General features: G+C 46.8%; 1 protein-coding gene across 1 annotated transcript; it reads left to right on the forward strand.

The window, feature by feature from the left end:
- The first annotated feature begins 3836 nt into the window (after nucleotides 1-3836).
- LOC100845254 (beta-fructofuranosidase 1) lies at nucleotides 3837-8458 on the forward strand. The gene is made up of 7 exons (XM_003580181.4): nucleotides 3837-4570; nucleotides 4750-4758; nucleotides 4995-5872; nucleotides 7183-7344; nucleotides 7466-7704; nucleotides 7790-7877; nucleotides 7989-8458. The coding sequence occupies exons 1-7, from the start codon at nucleotides 4108-4110 to the stop codon at nucleotides 8187-8189; spliced, it is 2040 nt and encodes a 679-aa protein (XP_003580229.1). The 5' UTR covers nucleotides 3837-4107; the 3' UTR covers nucleotides 8190-8458.
- Nucleotides 8459-20393: the final 11935 nt, after the last annotated feature.

Raw genomic sequence — 20393 nt, forward strand, 5'->3', positions numbered from 1 at the left:
CATCTTTTCATCAAACTGATTACATACAGATTCTTATATACAAATTCAATCCAAGTCACTTATTTCTGAACGGAGGGAATATTCGGAATAAAGAGCCTAGCGTCTGTAAAAAAATATCACAATCTTCTTTGAACGAAGCCATATCTAATCAAATCTCGATGTGCGTATGTCTTCTAAAAATGAAAACAAATGAAATAAGGGTGTAAGGTAAGTAGGTAACACAATGAAGAACAATCCCAAGCAATGTCAATACAATCAATCATAACACAGCTCAATCCATCAAGATCCCACGTGAGTTTCTAAAACCTGAATAGCCTATATGAACACATAACACATAATAACCTTGCTCATGTATATCACTTATTGATAACTGCATATATAGACCATCCGTCGATTCACTGAAGGACACTTGCGGTGCCAAAACTTGCAAAAGCATTTTGGTAGGAAAATAAGAGCCGTACCAACATGCTGTCGTGCGTAGACGGAAGAAAGCTAAGAACAATGATTTCCCAGAAGCATTAGCCTCAGTACGTGAGAACCACCAGACCCACAGGCTATCAGCATTCAGCAACCTCCTGCCACCACCGCTGGCGCCGGCGTTCAGGCGATAAGGCAATATTCTCAATCCTTTTTTTTTTCTCCAAATCCCCAATGGATAGACATCTCCTCCGATTTCTTCCATGTACCGGATCCATCATCCAAATCCTCCCGATTTACTCTCCGTGCCATGGCAACCTTCTCCCAGTTTGCATCCACCAAATATGATGCCGCCTCGTCCAATTCGCCGCCGCGTCCTCCACTTGAATCCTCGTCCGCGCCCGTGCACGTGGTGGTCGTCGCGTGGATCGCCTGCTTGGCGTGGGCGGAGCCACCGGCTGGAGGGCGCCCGGAATCGCGGATAGGGAGAACCGAGCTGTGATGAGAGTCTCTTCAGAGAGGGAATGAGAGGAAAAGGAGATGAAGAGAGGAAACATATAAGAACAACTGTGGCGGCGCTTCAATATTTTTAGCTTAACGCTTCGTTTAACCACGAGTAATGCTAAGTGACACGGAAGGGGAACCGTCTTGCCTGGAATGCATGCAGTCACGCGACGCTTGGACCACGGCGGTGCAACCTGGAGCTTGTTTTGGTGGGCTGCAAAGGCCCAGACGAAGCCCACGCTGGAGGCGAAAGAACGGGACAGAAGCAGCTACGCGTGAACGGAACGGGGGTGGGAATAATGATGACGTGGCTTCATGAGAGGCCAGGAAAATCAGGCATGACAGGCAGTCCATGTTGGCTCAACCACACGAGAGAAATAGACTTACTACACGTACGGATGGGTCGGAACTTGTCGTGTCATCCTTGCCCACGCAAGGATCGTCGTCTCGTCGATCGTGTCCAATATTTCAGGCCAGGCCAGGTCCGATGTTTATCCGTGCGCCATCTGCTCCATCGATCAGCGCATGTCTACGCACGGTTTCGCTTCTGTTCCTTCGCGTCTCCCGCGGACGGATGACCACCGCATCTGCATGATCGATCTTGCCGCGCGGTGTCAGGTTATCATCATATCGTGCACGGTTGAATGGTTGATGCAACTAATGCGGAGGAACCATGCACGGTCGCTTCACTGTATCGTGCCGTCGGGCAGCACGTATTTGCTGATTTGATCTCCATGGGTTTTACACCTTCTTCTAGTGACCGCACCGTAACGTTTTCTTGCTAGATCGCTTCTTGCTATTCTTGAGCTGTGACAGATCGTGTTAAATCGTCCAATCCCTCTCCCTTTGCAAAGGCATGAATGAAAATTCATGCAGAAACATTGAAGGCGTGAAAGTTCAGCGTCAGATACACATCTCATTCAGAACGAACATCGTTCGGTGGGATCGATATTTATTTTTCTTTGGAATTAAGATCCCTGTCGACGTATTAAAACATCTGTTCGAAGTTCTTGGATCGGAGTCTCTCCACGTACGTAGCGTATCTGACTGGCCTCCCAATTATTTGTCAGTCAGTCCAGCTAGATCGACCGACCGACCTCGATCCTGCTAGCTGTTTGGCGGTCTGACGATCCAGATCGTCGTGTGTATGTGTATCCGCTGCTATCTCTCGTTGATCCGGCAATCCACTTGCTTCGATTTCTTTTCAGAATCTTGCCGAATAACAGCCGTTCCTCTTCTCTCTTTTTTCTAGGGAAATAGTTTCCTTGGTCTGCAGGAATTGTCCAGACGGGCAAATGTCCCCAGTATGCTTCAGAGGGAAGCACGACTTATACTCGCTTACACTTGATTATGTCAGCACAGACGACAGGGAACAGACCGACCTTGAAGGAGAAAAGAAAGAATCAGAGACAACAAATTCAGGCTTCCATGTTGCCGAGAAAATATACCCGTAGCAGCTCCTGTCTAAAAAACTTTAAATTCTACAGTTTTTTAGATGTTAGCATTCTAGGCAAGCTACGTTGCTGCTTGGGCTCTTTTATGTTGTTCCAGGAGTCACGACACTGACCTGGTCGATCTGCGGTTCAGTTCAATTCTGTCCTCGCAAAAGGTCTCCGGATGATATAATACGAACAGCTACTTACAGTAATCCTGTTGCATTCAGAAAATAATGGAGTATTTTTTTAATAAGAAAAATCGTATTATTCCATATAAGTTTTTATGACTTGTCAAACTAGCTTGCTTGCTTTTATATCTCAATCGTGCACAGCACGTGGAAATATAAAGTTGCAGAATCGGCAAATGATCAACAGTCGGGTACTATGTGTCCGAAACTAATCAATTCTCAATTGACTGGAATTGCAGTCTGAAAAATTTAATTCAGTGTTTTTCTTAGTGTTTAACTTTGTTCGGTTTTTGGCCTGGTTTTCCTTATAAACTGGGCCACTTCCACGGTCGAAATTTTTCGACCGCTCTGTGGCAATAAATAATCCGTCGATGGTTGTTTCGTAAAAAAAATATTACTTCACTCCAAAAACTACGAGTCTGAAACAAATTAATTAATAGCACTGAAATTCAACAACGGATAACTGCAAGGAGTTGTGCATGATAACATTTAATTTTGCTAATTCTCAAATGACTGGAATTTCTGTCCTTGTAATGGTGTAACTGGCCCGTGGCCTCCCGCGGCCGCCCTGTGGCCCTGTGTAGTGAAATCAAACGAATATATAGATGGTTCTGCTGGGTGTGTAGTGGTTTTAATCAGTCCGTAGGATCGTACTATCTCCGTCCCAAAATAAGTATCGTAATTTTGTCTAAACACATTTCATCATGTAGATTTGCTCATTTTGAAAGAAAAAAATTGTGACACTACTTATTTTGGAGTGGAGGTATTACTTATTACTTAACTGTGTGTTTAAAACTTTATTTGAGAGCTTTGCTTTACTTTGGAATGTACTCCCTCTGATTCTAAATTCTTGAGTCAAATTTGCCCGAATATGGATGTATCTATTCTTAAAAAGTGTTTAGATACATGTTATATTTTTTCGACAACAATTTAGAATCAGAGGGAGTACTAATCAAATAACCAAAAATCTGATAGCCATTAATCAAACTCTTGCAACTGTATTGCCTAAAAAACTCTTGCAATGAATCTTGTGCAAAGGTTGTAGGGGTTGACCGTTAGATTATCTCAGCTTTTACTTTAGACACCAAAATTTGAATTTCCATCCAGCATATACGACTTTTTACACGTAAAGGTATCTTGGATTCTATGACATACAGAGTACTATGTCCCACTTGAACCGGGCCCTGCATGCTGACTGGCCTCCTATCGTCTCGGATGGCCAATGCATGACCGGTCCCACAGAAACCCGTTTACCCAGCGTCTCGACGCAAGATCGAGCGCGCCTAGCCGTTTCCTTTTCTTTCCCGACTCGTCCGGCGGCTATGCTTCCTCCAAAACAAATGCATGGCTCAAGAAGTTCATCGTGACACTGCACCACCTGTCTCGTCCAAACAAGGCTTTAGCTCGCTCTATATATTGCCCGCCTCCGTCGTGTCCGTGAAAGACACAGCATAAAGTGCTCGCTGGCTCGATCGATCTCCACGGGACGCTTCTCCGCGTATACGCGCAAGTGCGTGCATCTCGTCAACCATTAGCTCAAGCCTAGCGCGCACCGCGCAGCGATGATCCCGGCAGTCTCAGCGTTCATGGACGACGACGACGCCGGCATCGGCGTCCACGACGACCCCGCGGCCGGCGAGAGCACGCACGCGCCGCTGCTTCCGGAGACCAGCCTTCAGGGCCGGCGTGCCCCCGCGAGGCAGAAGCCGCAGCCGTCGTCGTCGAGCGTGCTCCCGGCCATCGCGTGGACGGCCGTGCTCCTGCTCGCGCTCGCGGGGCTCGTGTCCTACGGCAGGCCGCAACAACGCCATGGCGGCGTCGCTGATCCAATGGAGGACGACGAGGTCGCAGGCGCGGGCCTCGCGGTGGAGGTTGCCGCGTCCCGGGGCGTCGTGCAGGGCGTGTCGGAGAAGTCCGCCGGCCCGGCGCTCCTCGAGGCCGGGCGCGCCTTCGACTGGACCAAGGGGATGCTGGCGTGGCAGCGCACGGCGTTCCATTTCCAGCCCCAGAAGAACTGGATGAATGGTAGATACGTCGCCATCTCGCGCTATTCTCCTTCTGTTTAGTAGTCCATTGGAACTTAATTCTGTATACGTCTCTGATTGAGACGCACTTTTCTTTCTTGCCCCGGCTCTAATTAACTTCGTCTTGCGTTTTTGTCACGGACGTCTCGTGCGCACGGCGGTGATCGGTTTTCTCTCCAGATCCCAACGGTAAGTTTGTTGCCTCTCTAGCAGATCAATCAAGGCGCATGTGATGATCGAGCGAATGCTTTATGGCTCGATCCCAGCATTTCTAGCTAGCCAGATGGTCGTATTAATGCACCGCCGGCCCGGTCGATCAAAATGATGGATGGATATCCACCATCATCGATCGATCCATGACCTATATACATATAGCTTTCACGTATTAATGTCGCTAATTGTGACACTAATATAATCTCTCGCAGGTCCATTGTACTACAAGGGATGGTACCATCTGTTCTACCAATGGAACCCGGACGCGGCGGTGTGGGGGAACATCACGTGGGGCCACGCCGTGTCGCGCGACCTCATCCACTGGCTGCACCTGCCGCTGGCCATGGTGCCCGACCACTGGTACGACATCAACGGCGTCTGGACCGGCTCCGCCACGACGCTCCCGGACGGCAGGATCGTCATGCTCTACACGGGCGCCACGGAGGAGATGGTCCAGGTGCAGCTCCTGGCCGAGCCGGCCGACCCGTCCGACCCGCTGCTGCTTCGGTGGGCCAAGTCGGAGGCGAACCCGATCCTGGTGCCGCCGCCGGGCGTCGGGCTCAGCGACTTCCGCGACCCGACCACGGCGTGGCTCAACCCGACCGACTCCACGTGGCGGATCACCATCGGGTCCAAGAACCCGGAGCACGCCGGGCTGGCGCTGGTGTACAAGACGACGGACTTCGTGCACTACGACCTGCTGCCGTCGCTGCTGCACCTGGTGCACGGCACGGGGATGTGGGAGTGCGTGGACTTCTACCCGGTGTCCACCACCAGCAGGCCGGGCGGCGAGATCGGGCTCGAGACGTCCGTGCCGCCGGGGCCTGGGGTGAAGCACGTGGTCAAGGTCAGCCTCGACGACGACAGGAACGACTACTACGCCATCGGCACCTACGACGCCAAGGACGACACATGGACGCCGGACGACGCCGCCATCGACGTCGGGATCGGGCTCCGGTACGACTACGGCAGGTTCTACGCCTCCAAGACCTTCTACGACCCCGTCGGCCGCCGGCGCGTGCTCTGGGGGTGGATCGTCGAGACCGATAGCGAGCGTGCAGACATCCTCAAGGGCTGGGCAGGCCTCCAGGTAATTAACAACCTCTTGCATGGTCTAGGAATCCCGTAATTTGTCTTTGCTGATAAGCTAGAGCTGCATTGGCTACGAGTCTGACCTGGCCGGATCCATGGATGACAAGGACTCCTATACAATGCCCCGCTCGCTGTGAACCCGTCCGTACAGCACGCATTTAACCTGTTGACTTTCCACCGGCCACGAGATGCATGCGGCCATACACAAAACAAATCGAGTTGTTCCAGAGGAAAGCTCTTGGTGCGGCCCACGGGCCCACTTCGGTTTATCCAAAACGAGCTGCACGCCTCTTTCCTTGTTAATCGGACCAACTGTCCGGGGGCCCAGCAAGATCTGCAGCCGTCCAATAGTCTAGCGCTCGCGATGCCGTGAGTCGATTAGCAAAATCATTTCCTGGTGCGTGACTGTGACTTCTGTCCTATTGGCCGAGAGATTGTTCGAATCAACTTTGTTGCCGTAGCTACACAGGCTCTCGGACGAGTCAAAGGATCAAAGCCTTCAGCTGGGGAGGTTTTATATGTGTAACGTGCCTTAGCTGGGTACTTAATTTTGGGGTTTGCTTGACGCTACGGATTTTGAATTGTTCTCAAGTTTACAGTTCAAGGCAAAGCCTGTTCAAAGTTTTCCCTGAATTTAAGAAGGCACATGAATTATCATAAGATTGACTAGCCATGGAAAATTCATGGAGATGCGCCCGACACCGTGTTGATTTTACTACCTGGTCTATTCCCATTTTCTAATACTCCCTCCATCTAACAAAAGATGTCTCAAATTTGAATGCATCTGTACACTAAGTCATGTCTAGATACATCTAAATTTTAACAAATTTGAGACATCTTTTGTTGGACGGATGGAGTACTTGTTTCATAATATATTCCTCATTACGAATTTGAAAGAAAACGAAAAGATTCATTATGCTGACATGTGCTGAGCTTATTTGGTACTAGCTGGCTATAGTATATTTGTTGTTAGTTCAACCAATTAAAGGCACTGTCTTGTTCAGAGGATCAGATATACACGCATACATACAGATATACACAGTACTGGCACCAAGGATTGCGACAGCTAGCTGTATAAAAAATGGATACGCACGAATCAAACCAGCAGATACAGAGGAGTAGTACCTTTCCTCCGTTTAACAACTGCAGAGAACAAGCTCCGTGTAGTATACTTTGTTTAACTGTCTCTCATGAAAATGGTCATTCGATGAGTCCTTTTCCAATACAATCACATTAGCCTGAACAGGGTAATCCGGTTAGCATGGATGAAAGCAGGGTAATTAACCATGTTCCTTTGTCCACGTGCAGTCAGTTCCGAGGACGGTTCTCATGGACACGAAGACAGGCAGCAACCTGCTCCAGTGGCCGGTGGTGGAGGTGGAGAACCTCCGGATGCGCGGCAAGAGCTTCGACGGCCTGGCCGTGCCGCCCGGCTCCGTCGTGCCCTTGGACGTCGGCAAAGCATCACAGGTGAACTACGAGCCCTCAGCCCCCCACAGTATATCTGTCGTAATAGTGATTCGCTGTTACCTGTCACACGCGTTCCGTGCCAATTTAATGTCGATCCCTTTGTTCGATCGCGTGCGTGCAGTTGGACATCGAAGCGGCCTTTCAGGTACATCTGGACTCGTCGGTGGCCGGGGGAGCGGAGGGGGCAGAATCGTACAACTGCAGCGCGAGCGCCGGCGCGGCGGGGCGAGGCGTGCTCGGCCCGTTCGGGCTCCTCGTGCTGGCCGACGAGGGCTTGTCGGAGCAGACCGCCGTCTACTTCTACCTGGTCAAGGATGCCAACGGAAAATTCACCACTTTCTTCTGCCAAGATGCGCTCAGGTACTCATCTCTTCTATCGTACGCCAGTTGCACGAATCGAAGTCTTGCAGAGGAACTAATTGTGATGTCAAATCCTGTTTCCCAGGTCGTCAAAGGCGAACGATCTCGATAAGAAAGTATACGGCAGCTTGGTCCCTGTACTTGATGGAGAAAATCTGTCAGTAAGAATACTGGTAAGTTTTTGCAAACAACGTTAGAAGCATCCACGCCACTTCACACGACGATATATTTGGCTGGTCTTTGAGAGTTATTCACTAATTTTCTATATGGCCTTCTTTTGACAGGTTGATCACTCCATAGTGGAAAGCTTTGCTCAGGGCGGGAGGACTTGCATTACATCGCGCGCCTACCCTACAAAGGCGATCTATGACTCTGCCAGAGTCTTCCTCTTCAACAACGCGACAAATGTTAACATCACCGCGAAATCACTCAAGATCTGGGAGATGAACTCAGCTTACATCCGTCCATATCCAAGTTCTGTCTAAGCAGAATGGCAAACAATGCCTGTCTGAGTTGTTTATATGTTCTCTGTAGCATAGCAGTTCTTTATTTTTCATTACTTCTTTGGAAAGTATAATAACGGGCAACGAAGCCATTGGTGGACCACAGAATGTATTTTTGACACACACAAAAGTTGGATTTTGTATGTAGGAATAATGTGTTCAAATAACTTGGGGCTTCACAAAATGAAATAATATGTCTCCTTTCATTCATCATATACTTTGTGTAAAAGGAAACACATATACTTTGCAAACATGGTGTCGCTGTTGTATTTGGGCTTACTATTTTATGCTCTGGCAGTCCACCAAAATATTCATTTGGGCTTACTATTTTATGCTCTGGCAGTCCACCAAAATATTCGTACCGTGATAATCCTCGGCCTTTTTTCATACTGGGCCTTGCTTGGCAGGAAGTCAATCACAATGCCTTGTAATGTTAATTACCAGCCCGCTAGATATGAACATAGTGCCACACCTTTCCTGGGCCTATGGTTACTATTTCCACGACAAAGCCATGACCGAGCATGGCACCCGCTATTCAGTCATCGTCTTCTGCCAAGTGCCATGGCCAGATACCCAAGTGGTTGGTTGGCGGACTGTTTCCTTCGCCATCGTCTGTCAAACATCCCATAAAATTTGTGGGACTCCATGATTGCACCGAATCTATCTACATCTATATACCAATGTAAAAAATACGGACTGTTCCAACTTTTTTTCTCTCATTTTTTCGTCGAGCCTCCGAGACCCACCTTGTCCGCCCGCACGCAAACCACTCCTTCGTCCGCCCTAAACGCCGAGTAGGGGAACATGTTCTTTCTCTCAGCCCTCATCCCCCCGGCGTGTTGATATGGGTCAATGGGAGCCGCTACGACAATGCACGCTAAGGTGGTTCAACGGCCGTTTAATTCCACAAAAAACAGGAAAACATATTCGTTCTCTCAATTCTCATCCCCGGCGTGTTGATCTGGACCAACGGGAGCCACTAAGACAACGCGCGCTAACGCGGTTTAGCCGTGATTATAAGGGATGATTGAGGAGGGGAAAAGAAAGGGAATGGCCATGGAATACGGTACAAAGCACCTGGACGGGTTGCGGGTCGAGGTGGCGTCGTCAAGGCGGAGATTGCGGCGGCCGGCGCACATGTGTCTTGCTTTTGGCGCTAGGAGTAAGATGGTCACGAGCGCTCGTGCGGGCATGGGATGGACGCTCTCGGAGAAGCTGGCACAAGAGGGAAAACGGGCGCGTCCCAAGAGAAAAAAAAAAAGAGAAAAAAAAGAGAGCTTCAATTGACCGCTTGCTTCCGGGCAGATGGGCCATTTCATCTGGGGATGTCAGGTGGCACATGATAGTCTTTTGCGGAAATGGGCCTGTTCGTAATAAACAGTAGCCGCGCGTTTTATAGACGGCACATCAATTGGACTGCCTATTCTCGAAGCCATGGCGTGTCTAGAAGCCTTGGCACTTGCTGCGGACCTCGGCATCCGGCGAGTGCAGGTGGGATCTTGGAGGTTGTTACGTCAACTAATGGCTGGAGTTTAAGCCCTTTCGTTCGTGTCATTAGAGAGGTCCAGTTTTTATCTTAAGTCTTTTTTCCGAGGAAATGACACTTCATGTTGATGAACTTCGCAGGGATGTTCAGTTTTATTCATTGCCTTGAAAACTATTCAAATGACTCATTAAACTTGACAGCTTTGTTCATTTTAATCCAAATGGTCAAAATCAGATGAAATTCGGCCACGCTGGCACATGTCGTGGATCTGGCTGGCGTGTGAGGGGACTTTTCACAATTTTCTGCTTATGGACCTTTTCTCTTTAACCCCCTCGAATCTCCAGAATGGGGAGACGTTGCCCTCGCCGGTGAACCCATTTCGGGCCGGCATACACGGCGTCCACGCGAATGGCTCCGTCGATGGGTTCGGCAGCGGCTACTCGAACGACCAAATCCACGTCACATGCCATCATGACCGAATTTCGTCCGAATCTAACCATTTAGACTAAAATGAGCAAAACTCTCAAGTTTAGTAAGTCATTTAAAGAGTTTTCAAGTTAATGGATGAAACTGAACATCGCTGTCAAGTTCATTGACCCGTAGTATAATTTCCTCTCTTTTTTCTCTTGTAGTTTTCCTCGTGAGAGTTGCGCTCCAATCTGGATGCTCAGTCCAGAGGGTCTACTTCCTCCGAGTCCGGGCGTCATGTGTGATTTGGTCGGCCCTGATGGGTTTTCTATACTGTCCAGATTAATCGATGAATAAAGTAAGTTCTGCCTAAAAAAAATATTAATTGGACTGCCTGATATATAAAAAAAGAAGCAATTGGACTGTCGAGGTTCCCGTCATCGGTGCCAAATCAGCATGGCTTGACCTGTGGCACCTGACGGTCCTAACCGAGTGGAAGAGATTTTGTTGGCTCCAAAATTGACGGTGCAAGTATATTTGATCCGGATCTTCTGTGGTAATCCGATGGAAATCTGTGGAGTACCGGAGGAAAGAATCAAGTAATTTGCGTCATTTTGCGCAACTAGACCTGATTAGGCCATTGGCCCAGTTGAAATATGGCGGAATCCAGAAATCAATCATGGGCTGTCGAGTATCTTTTCCGAATGGTGTGGTATTGGACATGCAAACGGCTCTTGGGCACTCCTGACTTCCTGAGCCGGCCAGATTTGCGTGATCTCGGTGCTGGTTAGGTGTGTATTCTGTCGAAAATGGTTTTGTACTTCCAAATTGACCGATTACTACTGGCTGTAGGGAAGAGATCCAGATTAGCTGTGAGGACACTTTTTTTCCAGGAGGTCCAATACGCACAACGAAATTCACCGCAACACCTCACGGCTCTTAATGCTACTTATGTGCCGTCAAACGTCAGTGAGAGGGCCGAAATTTGAGGGTGAAAGCTTGCAGCAAATAGGTGTCCTGTCGTCGGGTGGATTCCAAAATGGGTTGGCCACTGGCCTGGCCCATTTGACACAATTGTTTTTTCGTAAATCCAAGAAAATAAATACGGCTATGTATCCAGTTCCAGTGCAAGAAAATAAATACGGTTATGTATCCAGCTCCAGTGCAAACCGCTGTTATGCGCAAACTTGCATCCCGAACCATGGATTTATAACATGTGGTTTAAATTAGACGTGGGAGCCAAATCCATCACTTACAACATAATTTTGCACATAACCTTTCACACGAATCCCCCGCTTGGTACAAGAGAACATGTCATCTTCAAACTGGCATCGGCCCATTAAAAAAAATAAAATTCAGACAACCACATTTTTTAGGCAGTCGTATCGCTGAACCACAGTTATTGCAAAATCGTTCGCAGAACCACATATTTTAAGACAGTTTGTCTCAAGCAGCCCGAAACCAAATAGTTTGGCGGTTTCATGTGATTCCTTGCAGCTGGGGCCCACTTGTCGGATGTCACGTAATGGCTTATAAGTGGGAAAAACTGCAACTGCGGCAAGGAGAAGAGGGCCAGGGGTTTTAATTGCGGGTTTACATGTCCGGTCGGGTTGAGTCGATGCAGACATGGCATATGACATGTGGGACCCACCTGTAAGGAAACACGTGAAACCGCCAAACAAATTGCCTCAAAATGTGTGGTTATGCGAACGGTTTTGTCGTAAGTGTGATTAAGCGGTACGACAGGCCCTGAAAACCGTTGTTTTTGGCCGTGGTACCGCGCGTCGACCGTGACCCGATTTCTGCCGCCGCTGTTGTCTCCCTCGGGTTGGGGCAGCGCCGGGGTGCAGGGTCTCTGCCGCCGTGGGACCACCGCCGCCGCCTCCAACGCTTGGGGCCGCGTCACCGGTGCCAGCTCTAGTGGACAACGCCGTCGCCGCAGCGTCTTGGGCCATCTGCACCGCTGTCTGCTGCAATCATGCACCGTGGCATTACTATGGAATAAGAGGAAGATACTGATTGTGCTAATGAGAGAAAGATATCGATTGTGCCATTCCTCCTATTAAGGTTGCAGAATGCGATTTATTTGGGACTATTGAGAGATTAAATGTGTAATTGAGACATAATTTTCGGATACTCAACTTAATTATAGAGCCATTAAATCATATTAAGTACATGTGATTGTTTACATCAAGCCTTAAGTTGTATTTTTTTTTCAATTGTATGCTTTGCATTACAACAAAAATATCAAATAAATGTGGAGTTAAAATAACAATAATAAGCTATTTACATATCATCTATTCTATTATAAGTAATGTTATGTACAATATAAGAAAATATTCATGGCCAAATAACTTTGGAAAGAAATATCTATGACCAAATAATGTTGTAAAAATACAGTCATGATCAATTCCTTCTATATATAACTATATACATATCATCTATTTTAAGTAACAGTATGTACAATATAGAAATTATTCATGACCAAATATACATATCGCGGCGGTAATCAATTCCTGCTATCTATTGCCTCAAATATTCCTCATATATACACGTATCAATCTCTCTCTACATATACACAGGCCACATAAACGGAGAAAAATCCTCTGCGACCTGGGTCGTTCCCTCTATACGGCTGGACCACATCGATCTATCAACACCTGGCAAACCCAATCTCAAAGCAACCACTAACCCGATTCCCTTCCTCGATCTCATTCCCATCTCCAAGCACGCGGCAGATTCCCATTCCTTTCTCCAATTAAGTGCCGGCCCTAAACCTCCCCTGACTACCTCCTTGACGCCGCCGTTTAGTCCCCGCTGATCTCCCCCGCCAGCGACAACCATGCTCCTCGGTGTCATGCTGCTCGCACCTGCCGGCACTACTCCCCTGATCGCTGCATCTCAGGACCTTCGGCGCTCCGTTTCCGATGCTCCCTGCCGGCCAAGACCATGCTCCTCGACATCCCGCAGACGTATCGCTCGATTGCAGAGAAAGAGGTCGACAAGTAGTTGAGGAGTCCCAGTACTTGATGTGTTGTGCTAGACAGTGGGCACAATCAGGAAGTGAAGACTCAAATAGTTGATGTTTGTTTGGTTTTGTTTTCTGAATTTTATTGTCCTACATGACATGTGCTTCCTGTTAACTAAAATTTGAGGACATGTGCTTCCTCATGTACAAATGAATTTCATTTACACCATGTGAATAAAAGCTTGTGGTGTTTACAGTATATGTTCTCATACTTGTGATGCTTGCAATCAACAACTTAGCATGAACAGAACATCAAGACTGCCAGCAAGACAAATGCACAAGATCTGACAATATATGTTTACCATTTAGCTAGCAGCACATAGTCAAGGATGACTTGCCCGTTTAGCTACAAGTACATAGCAACAGGTTTTCAGGTAACATAATCAGAAAGTACTAAACAAGTAAATAGGACCATTTAGCTGGCATGCCCAGCTAACTAGCATTAAGGAATTAACCAACAAGACATATCAGCCTTGAAACCTTGATGAACCGGCACCTTCATTAAAATCCAATTGACGAACAGCTGATAGTGTCGTGCCATCTCCATGAGCTTCAAACATTAATCTTGTAAATTCTCCTTGGATTGGTGGAATAAAAACTGAGGGATGCTCTCCAAATATCGCACCCGACTGACCATCAGCCGGCAGTATTGTGCCATCTCCATGACCTTGAAATAACAATCTTGTAAATTCTCCTTGGATAGGTGGAACAAATGTCATGGGTGTGGGTGGGTTTATATTATCAGCACAATCAGATCCCAAAGGTCCAGGAGCAAACACTGATTCCTTTACCGGATGGTTTGTACCTTTTCCTGCACACTTTATGTATATATAAGAAACAAAAGTGAAACCTTGCTATTTATTTGCACATAACAAGTAAAAATACCTCTTCGTCTTCCTTTCTTTGCTCCCTCTAGTACATCTTTTGATCTTTTTTTCATTGGACCTTTTATTCGTTCTGGAGCTTTAAATGACACCATTGTTTTGGCAATATCTTCAGTAGTTTCAGGGGAACTTTCAGAGTCCTCATCTTCATCCAAGTTTAGTTTGCCAAGTAAATCGTCTGCACCCAATGCCAACTTATCAATACCTTCATTAAGGTACGCAAGAACCTCCTTTGAAGTTTTACACTTCAGTGCGATTGACATCATCTTTCGAGTAGTATGTGCGAAGATGGATTCTGCGCTATCATTGATATTCGATTTGGATGTAAAGATTTCCTGCTTTGCATATTTTGTCCATCTGTTCATTACGTACTGACTTGGAAGGGTAATTATATTGCAGCAAGTGAAAACCTTATGGGTATGCCTGCATAATATACCTACAACATTCAGAACAAATTTTTATAAGGTAAATCCAAGATTGTCATATAAAAAAATTGAGAGAGCATGTAAAACATACCTACACATCCATACAACTTGCATGAGCAAGAAATCTCCAAAGTGCTTGCATCAAAAGCCATTATGGCTTCATCAGTCTTGAACTGAAAGGATGTCACCTTGTAATTGCTAAGTGTGCCCTCGATGCCGATCAAAACACATGACAAAGTAAATTGTTTTTGGAATTCCTCATCAAACTCAAAGTAGAGTGTCCTGGTATACGATTCAGCTGCAGTCTTCAACAAAGGTAAGTTAGGTACGCGAAGTACTGGGACGGTATGGCGTGACTTGTAGTCTTCATACTTCTCTGTCCTACGAAGACGAGTAGTGCACTTATCATATGCCTGCATCAATTCTGAAAGTCAGAGTCTTTTGCGAAATGCTTTCTTGAACACATTGTTCATCCCTTCGCTCCTCTGAGTCGAATTCATGTCTGCACTAAAAGAATCTCGACGATAAATAGTAGCCCACTTCTCACGCAACTTGTACAGATTGTTTATCCAAGAATTTCCCAGAACCTCATATTTAGCCAACAGCTCATGCCATCTGTTCTCAAAATGTTCCACTGATCTATCTTCATACACACATCTCTTGAATTCTTTAAGAAAATCAGGATGGTCAATGATTACTTGACTTAGGTGTTTTGCGGCATTTTGATACAAATGCCATAAACAAAGACGATGTCGTGTGTTCGGGAATACCTCTCCAATAGCCTTTATAATGGCAGCACATTGATCAGTGAATATTGTTTCAGGCTGCTTACCGGACATAGCTTGTAGGAAGGTTCTAAAAAGCCACTTAAAGGAATCTGCACTTTCATTAAAAAGCAATGCTGCACCAAAAAGAATAATTTGTTTGTGATGGTTAACACCAATAAGAGGAGCGAATGGCATGTGAAACTTATTTGTTGAAAAAGTGGTGTCAAAAGAAATAGCATCTCCAAAGACAGAATAATCCATGATAGCCTGTCCATCAGCCCAAAAGATATTCATTATTTTACCATCACCTTCATCTAATTGCACGGCATAAAAGAATGCAGGGTCCTCAACTTGCTTGTTCTTTAAATACTCCATTAGTGTTTGTGCATCTTTGGATTCTAAATATTTCATGCGGTCACTTCGTAAGTAATTGTTGCAATCCATTTGCATGAAGGACACACCATCTTTGCCATACCATTGCTCACAAAAATCATATATTTCAGCTTGTTTAATTCCTGATGTCCTCATTTGCTTAATCATGTAGTGGTCAACATCTAAGAGTTGACGCTGCGATCTAAGCATGTGTCTCTTATCTGGACTTACTAGCTGATGATTGTGATCGAGCACAACTTTCTGAACATTCCAAATACCCTCCCGAGTGATGTTAAATTGAACACGAACCATGCAAGCTATCCTCGAAGTAGCTTGTTCTTTCTTGGTTACATGTGTTGTATGAGTACCCTTTAGACCTGACTTGCTACATACGAAATATCTCGAAGATAAAGTCCCATCTGCTCTGTGCTTCCTGTGGCACCTCCTAATGCTGAATCCATTGGCTTCAGCATACGAATTATAGAACTTGTATGCCTCTTCCTCAGAAAGAAATCGCATCCCAAGTCTTGGGACATTTTTCTCATTTGATGAGTTTTGATTAGCAGCCTGCAAGAACAGGAAGGGTTTGGACAGCTAAGACACTACGTATTGTAGATGTATACTATTAGTGCACTAACCATGGGTGCAGGAGCCGTGGGAAGAGAAGGATCCGAGACAGAGGCTGCCATGTCCGTTCTGGGGTCGCTTGCCGTGGTGCCGTCGTCTTGCTGCTCGACGGCCATCTTGCCGCGTCGTCGTCAGGGTCTTGCCGAACCGTCGTGGGGAGCTGAAAGGGCAGGAACATGAAAGGTCTGGGAAAGAGCTCCGACGTGGGAATCGGGATTTAGGTAAGCATGGAAACAGACTAGCCATTTGGTAACCAGGAATCGCGGTTAGGGGGTTGATTGCTTTGAGATTCAGTTTGCCAGGTGTCGATAGATGGATGTGGTCCAGCCGTATCGGGGGGAACGACCCAGGTCTTAGAGGATTTTTCTCCCACATAAACAGATTGATCAGGCTAGAAGGCATTTGCAAAACACACAAACTATTCACAAAGCGTACGATATTGTAGTTGTAATCGACCAGCTACATGGGGAAGTGCACGAAGGGCGTCAATGCACTAGTGATTCTTCTTGTTTTCCTATGCTTTGCTGCTATTCACGGGCAATGTAAGTGACACATATATAAAACATCATATTTGGTTCTTGTATTGTTTCTTTCTTTTCGTTCTTTCACTATTCATTGCTTATCCATGAACTAACCAGATACTAGTGAATATAGTTATAGAGCGACTTGTATTGTCATGTTTTACAAACATTAACAACATATTTTTCTGTATAATTATGTAGGCAGAGGCATAGAGCAGGGCTTTGGCGAAAACAAGGAGCATAATGAAGTTGGGTGCTTTTTCACTAAGACTATCCCAATCTGCAACACATCTAAAAGTGACTGCTAATGCTGTACGGGCAACTGGAAGTGCTGTAAGACCAGGGATGAGTGCAATTCCATATGCCACCGCTGATTATCCTCCTCCTATGATATATAGAACCCTTGCAAGAGTGTTTCAAAATTAATATTTCAACCTGCAGTTGTTATATTGTCTTTTTTAAGCAAACCGGTGTGTAATTGCAAAAGTTCAATTTTTTCAGAAATTAGGGGAAAAATATTTAGAAGTTTCGCCAAATTCTAAAATTTTATCTATAAATATTTCATATGTGAGCTACATAAAAAGATTACAAAGTTTTAGGTTTATAATAGCAAATAGTACATGAATTATCTATATGAGAATTGCTGGTTGGTAGTTTGACCTGATCCTTGGGAGTAGAAGTGGGCTCGAGAATCAGAACATTAAGACATTTTATAACAATACATTGCGCAGATACACACGCTTACACTATCTCACCGCACATTTGAGATTTATGTTCCATTTATTTTGGGCTATGCCAGAAATTTGGGGCACCTATATTGTGACATAAACAGTGTTCTTGTCCATTCGTCTGGTCCATGTTGTCGTCCTGTCAAATCGTGACTCCGGCACCCCATTCCCCTGCTGCTGCTATAGCCAGGTTGATGTATTGTAGTTTTGCTGTAGCCAGTTTTTTCAGGGCGACTCAAGTGTATATTTCACAACCGGGTCGTAAGATGGGCTCCAGGTCGTTTGCTATAGCGATGCAAAAATCTCACGATGCTTAGAATCTCATCTGGGTCTTAAGGTGGAGCCCATCCAGGGCGTCGTGTCATGTGAATCTTCCGTCTGCGTGCATTAGAGCCTTTCGATCAAAATCGTACGACTCGGACGGCTCGCGGGACACATTACAAAAACACGCCCGCCTCGTCCATTTTAGCGAACAAATTTTCCTGAAACCACCCCAACAGAAGGCTTCTTGCTTAATCCTCCAGTCTCCTGCGGTCCTGCCTCCCCCAAATTCCCCACGGGTGATTCCACGATGGTGATGACCCCGACGATTCCAAAGATCCGAACAATCCTTGGATTTCCAACGACCCCGACAATCACCGGCTTGGGCTGTCCATGGATTCCAAAGATCCGAATAATCCCCGGATTTCCAACAAGCCCATGAATAGAAGTGTTCTAACTTGGTCCCAAGTGGCCAAGGATGGGCCTTTAACCAAACCGCCTTCCTGTTTGTGGTAACCGAGATCAGCAGTTGCCAGTTGGGAAAATTTTGTGTAGTGTGTGTGCCGTCTTTTAAATCTGCGCAACTCGTTCTCGAAAAAGTACCAGGTAATTGTGTATGTGGAACGCACGTGTGAACTAATACATGAAAATTTGTCGTTGAGAAAAATAAAATGTCTAAATGACTGCAATTTATAATTAGTGGTACTGATACACTCTCCGATCCGTCGTACGTGTCTTAGATTTACTACGAAGTTAGTATAAAATTATATTAAATTTGAGACACTTATTATAAATTGGAAGGAGCACCAATTTTTTCGCAGAGTTCACAATCATTTTTAAAAAAAAAATTGCGTTCGGTAGAACACGACCTAGTTACTCACTGAGTTACGTAGTTTCCAAGTGTCGTACCCCCGAGGCTGGTTAGCTACAGAAGTGGACGGTGCATGCTTTCCCCGGGAAACAGTGAATGGGTTGTCGATAATTAATTCGACACGCCTCTTTCTGATGCGCCTATCTACAAAGTTTCCTCACATTGCATCGATCAATGCGTGCCCAAGAACGATGTACCACAACAGGGGGCCATCACGAGAGCAAGCAGGAATTACAAGTGGCCGGCCGCGCCACGCTTGCATCGATCGGGATGGGAGCACTAGCGACAGAAGAGGCGACCTCCTATCTTTCAGCTTTGCACCAAACCAGGTCGATCAGCTCGAGCGCTAGCTGAGGATAAACATAAACACAACACGCCGTGGCCGAAGTGATGCATGCGCGAGGTGTTTGCACATCGCGACGCAAGTGAAAAACATCAATCATTGACCCGTGATAGAAAACAAGCCACAGGACAGGGATACTGCTGCTAGCTGCATCGACCGACCCCGTTCTTCGCAAAAAAACAACTTTGGCTCGTAGACGGTGGGAGTGGACAGATGAGATGAAAAGGCCACGACAGAGAGCTAGGAGAAAAGATCAGAGCGAGGGGAAGGAAGGGCGGGCGATCGATCGAGAGCCGAGAGGGTGAGGCAGTAGTAGCATTAGGTGGTAGCGGTGCAGGAGGCTATTAGGCTATAGCACACTAGACATATGGAAATGGTTGCACCGTTATATCCCTGTAGATGCTGGTGTGCATAGATCCATCACATCGCCCAATGGCCCGGCCCCTCATAATTGCGAGCTAGTACTCCAGCCGGCCATGATGCTGCTGCTGCTGCTGCTGCCTCCGGCCGGTACGTGCCATCCAGCAGCTAGCTGCCGCAGCAGTGTACATAGCGATAGCGGGGGTGCTGTATTTACTGAAACACCCTTTGTGCATGCGCGGGCCGGCGGGGATCACCTCCCCAAACTAGGCAGCAGCAGGGGGGCCGGCCGGGGCCTTGACCCTGTCGTACGTCCCTGCAGCGCGCCGGGCTCAGGCTTTGGCAGTCTGCCGCTGTTGCTGCGTACGCCTGCGTGGCCTCGGTTCTGATCGTCGCTAGCGCTGGCTGGATCTAAGCTAGCTAGAGCCGCGGCACGCTGCACTGTGCTGCGCAATGCACAATGTAGCTAGCAGCATGCCCCCGGCCGCGCGCCCTGACTGACAGGGGCCGGCACGCCGAACGATGCGCGCGTACGTACCGGCCGGCCCTTGTAACCATGTGTAGAGCACTGTCTGCTTGTCGTCGTGGGGTATGTAATGTGTGCACGTACTTTCCTACAGATAGAGACTGATCGTCACGCCGGGTTCCCCACCGGATCGATGTGGATGGAGATCGTTTTATTTTGTCGACCGATCGTTCCAAGTCTCTCTCGCTAGATAACCGCGCCGCTGCTGCAGAAATTTGTGTGGGAAGTTTTGTCGAGAGCATGCAAAGCAATACCAGACAGATCAAGAAGGAGTCTGGTGTGATCCAGTGATCTTATTAACAGGACAAATTGGTCACTGAACACCGTTATTTTGTGACCTTTACCCAAACACACTGCCCGAAGGTGGATTTGTCTAGCATCATTATAATTTTTGGGCCATTTGCTGAAACACAACGCCAGTCCAAAAATAGAAAGTTGGCCTTTTTGACTGATTATTATGTTTTTCTTCTCGTGATGGCTGTTTTGAATAGTTTTTTTTGTCCAAAATTGGCACATAGATACCGACTGAAAGGGCCAAAAATTTCATTACACAAAATAACACTATTCAAACCAGCCATC

This window comes from Brachypodium distachyon, chromosome 5 (assembly GCF_000005505.3).
Source record: "Brachypodium distachyon strain Bd21 chromosome 5, Brachypodium_distachyon_v3.0, whole genome shotgun sequence".
NCBI classification, from domain to species: Eukaryota; Viridiplantae; Streptophyta; class Magnoliopsida; order Poales; family Poaceae; genus Brachypodium; species Brachypodium distachyon.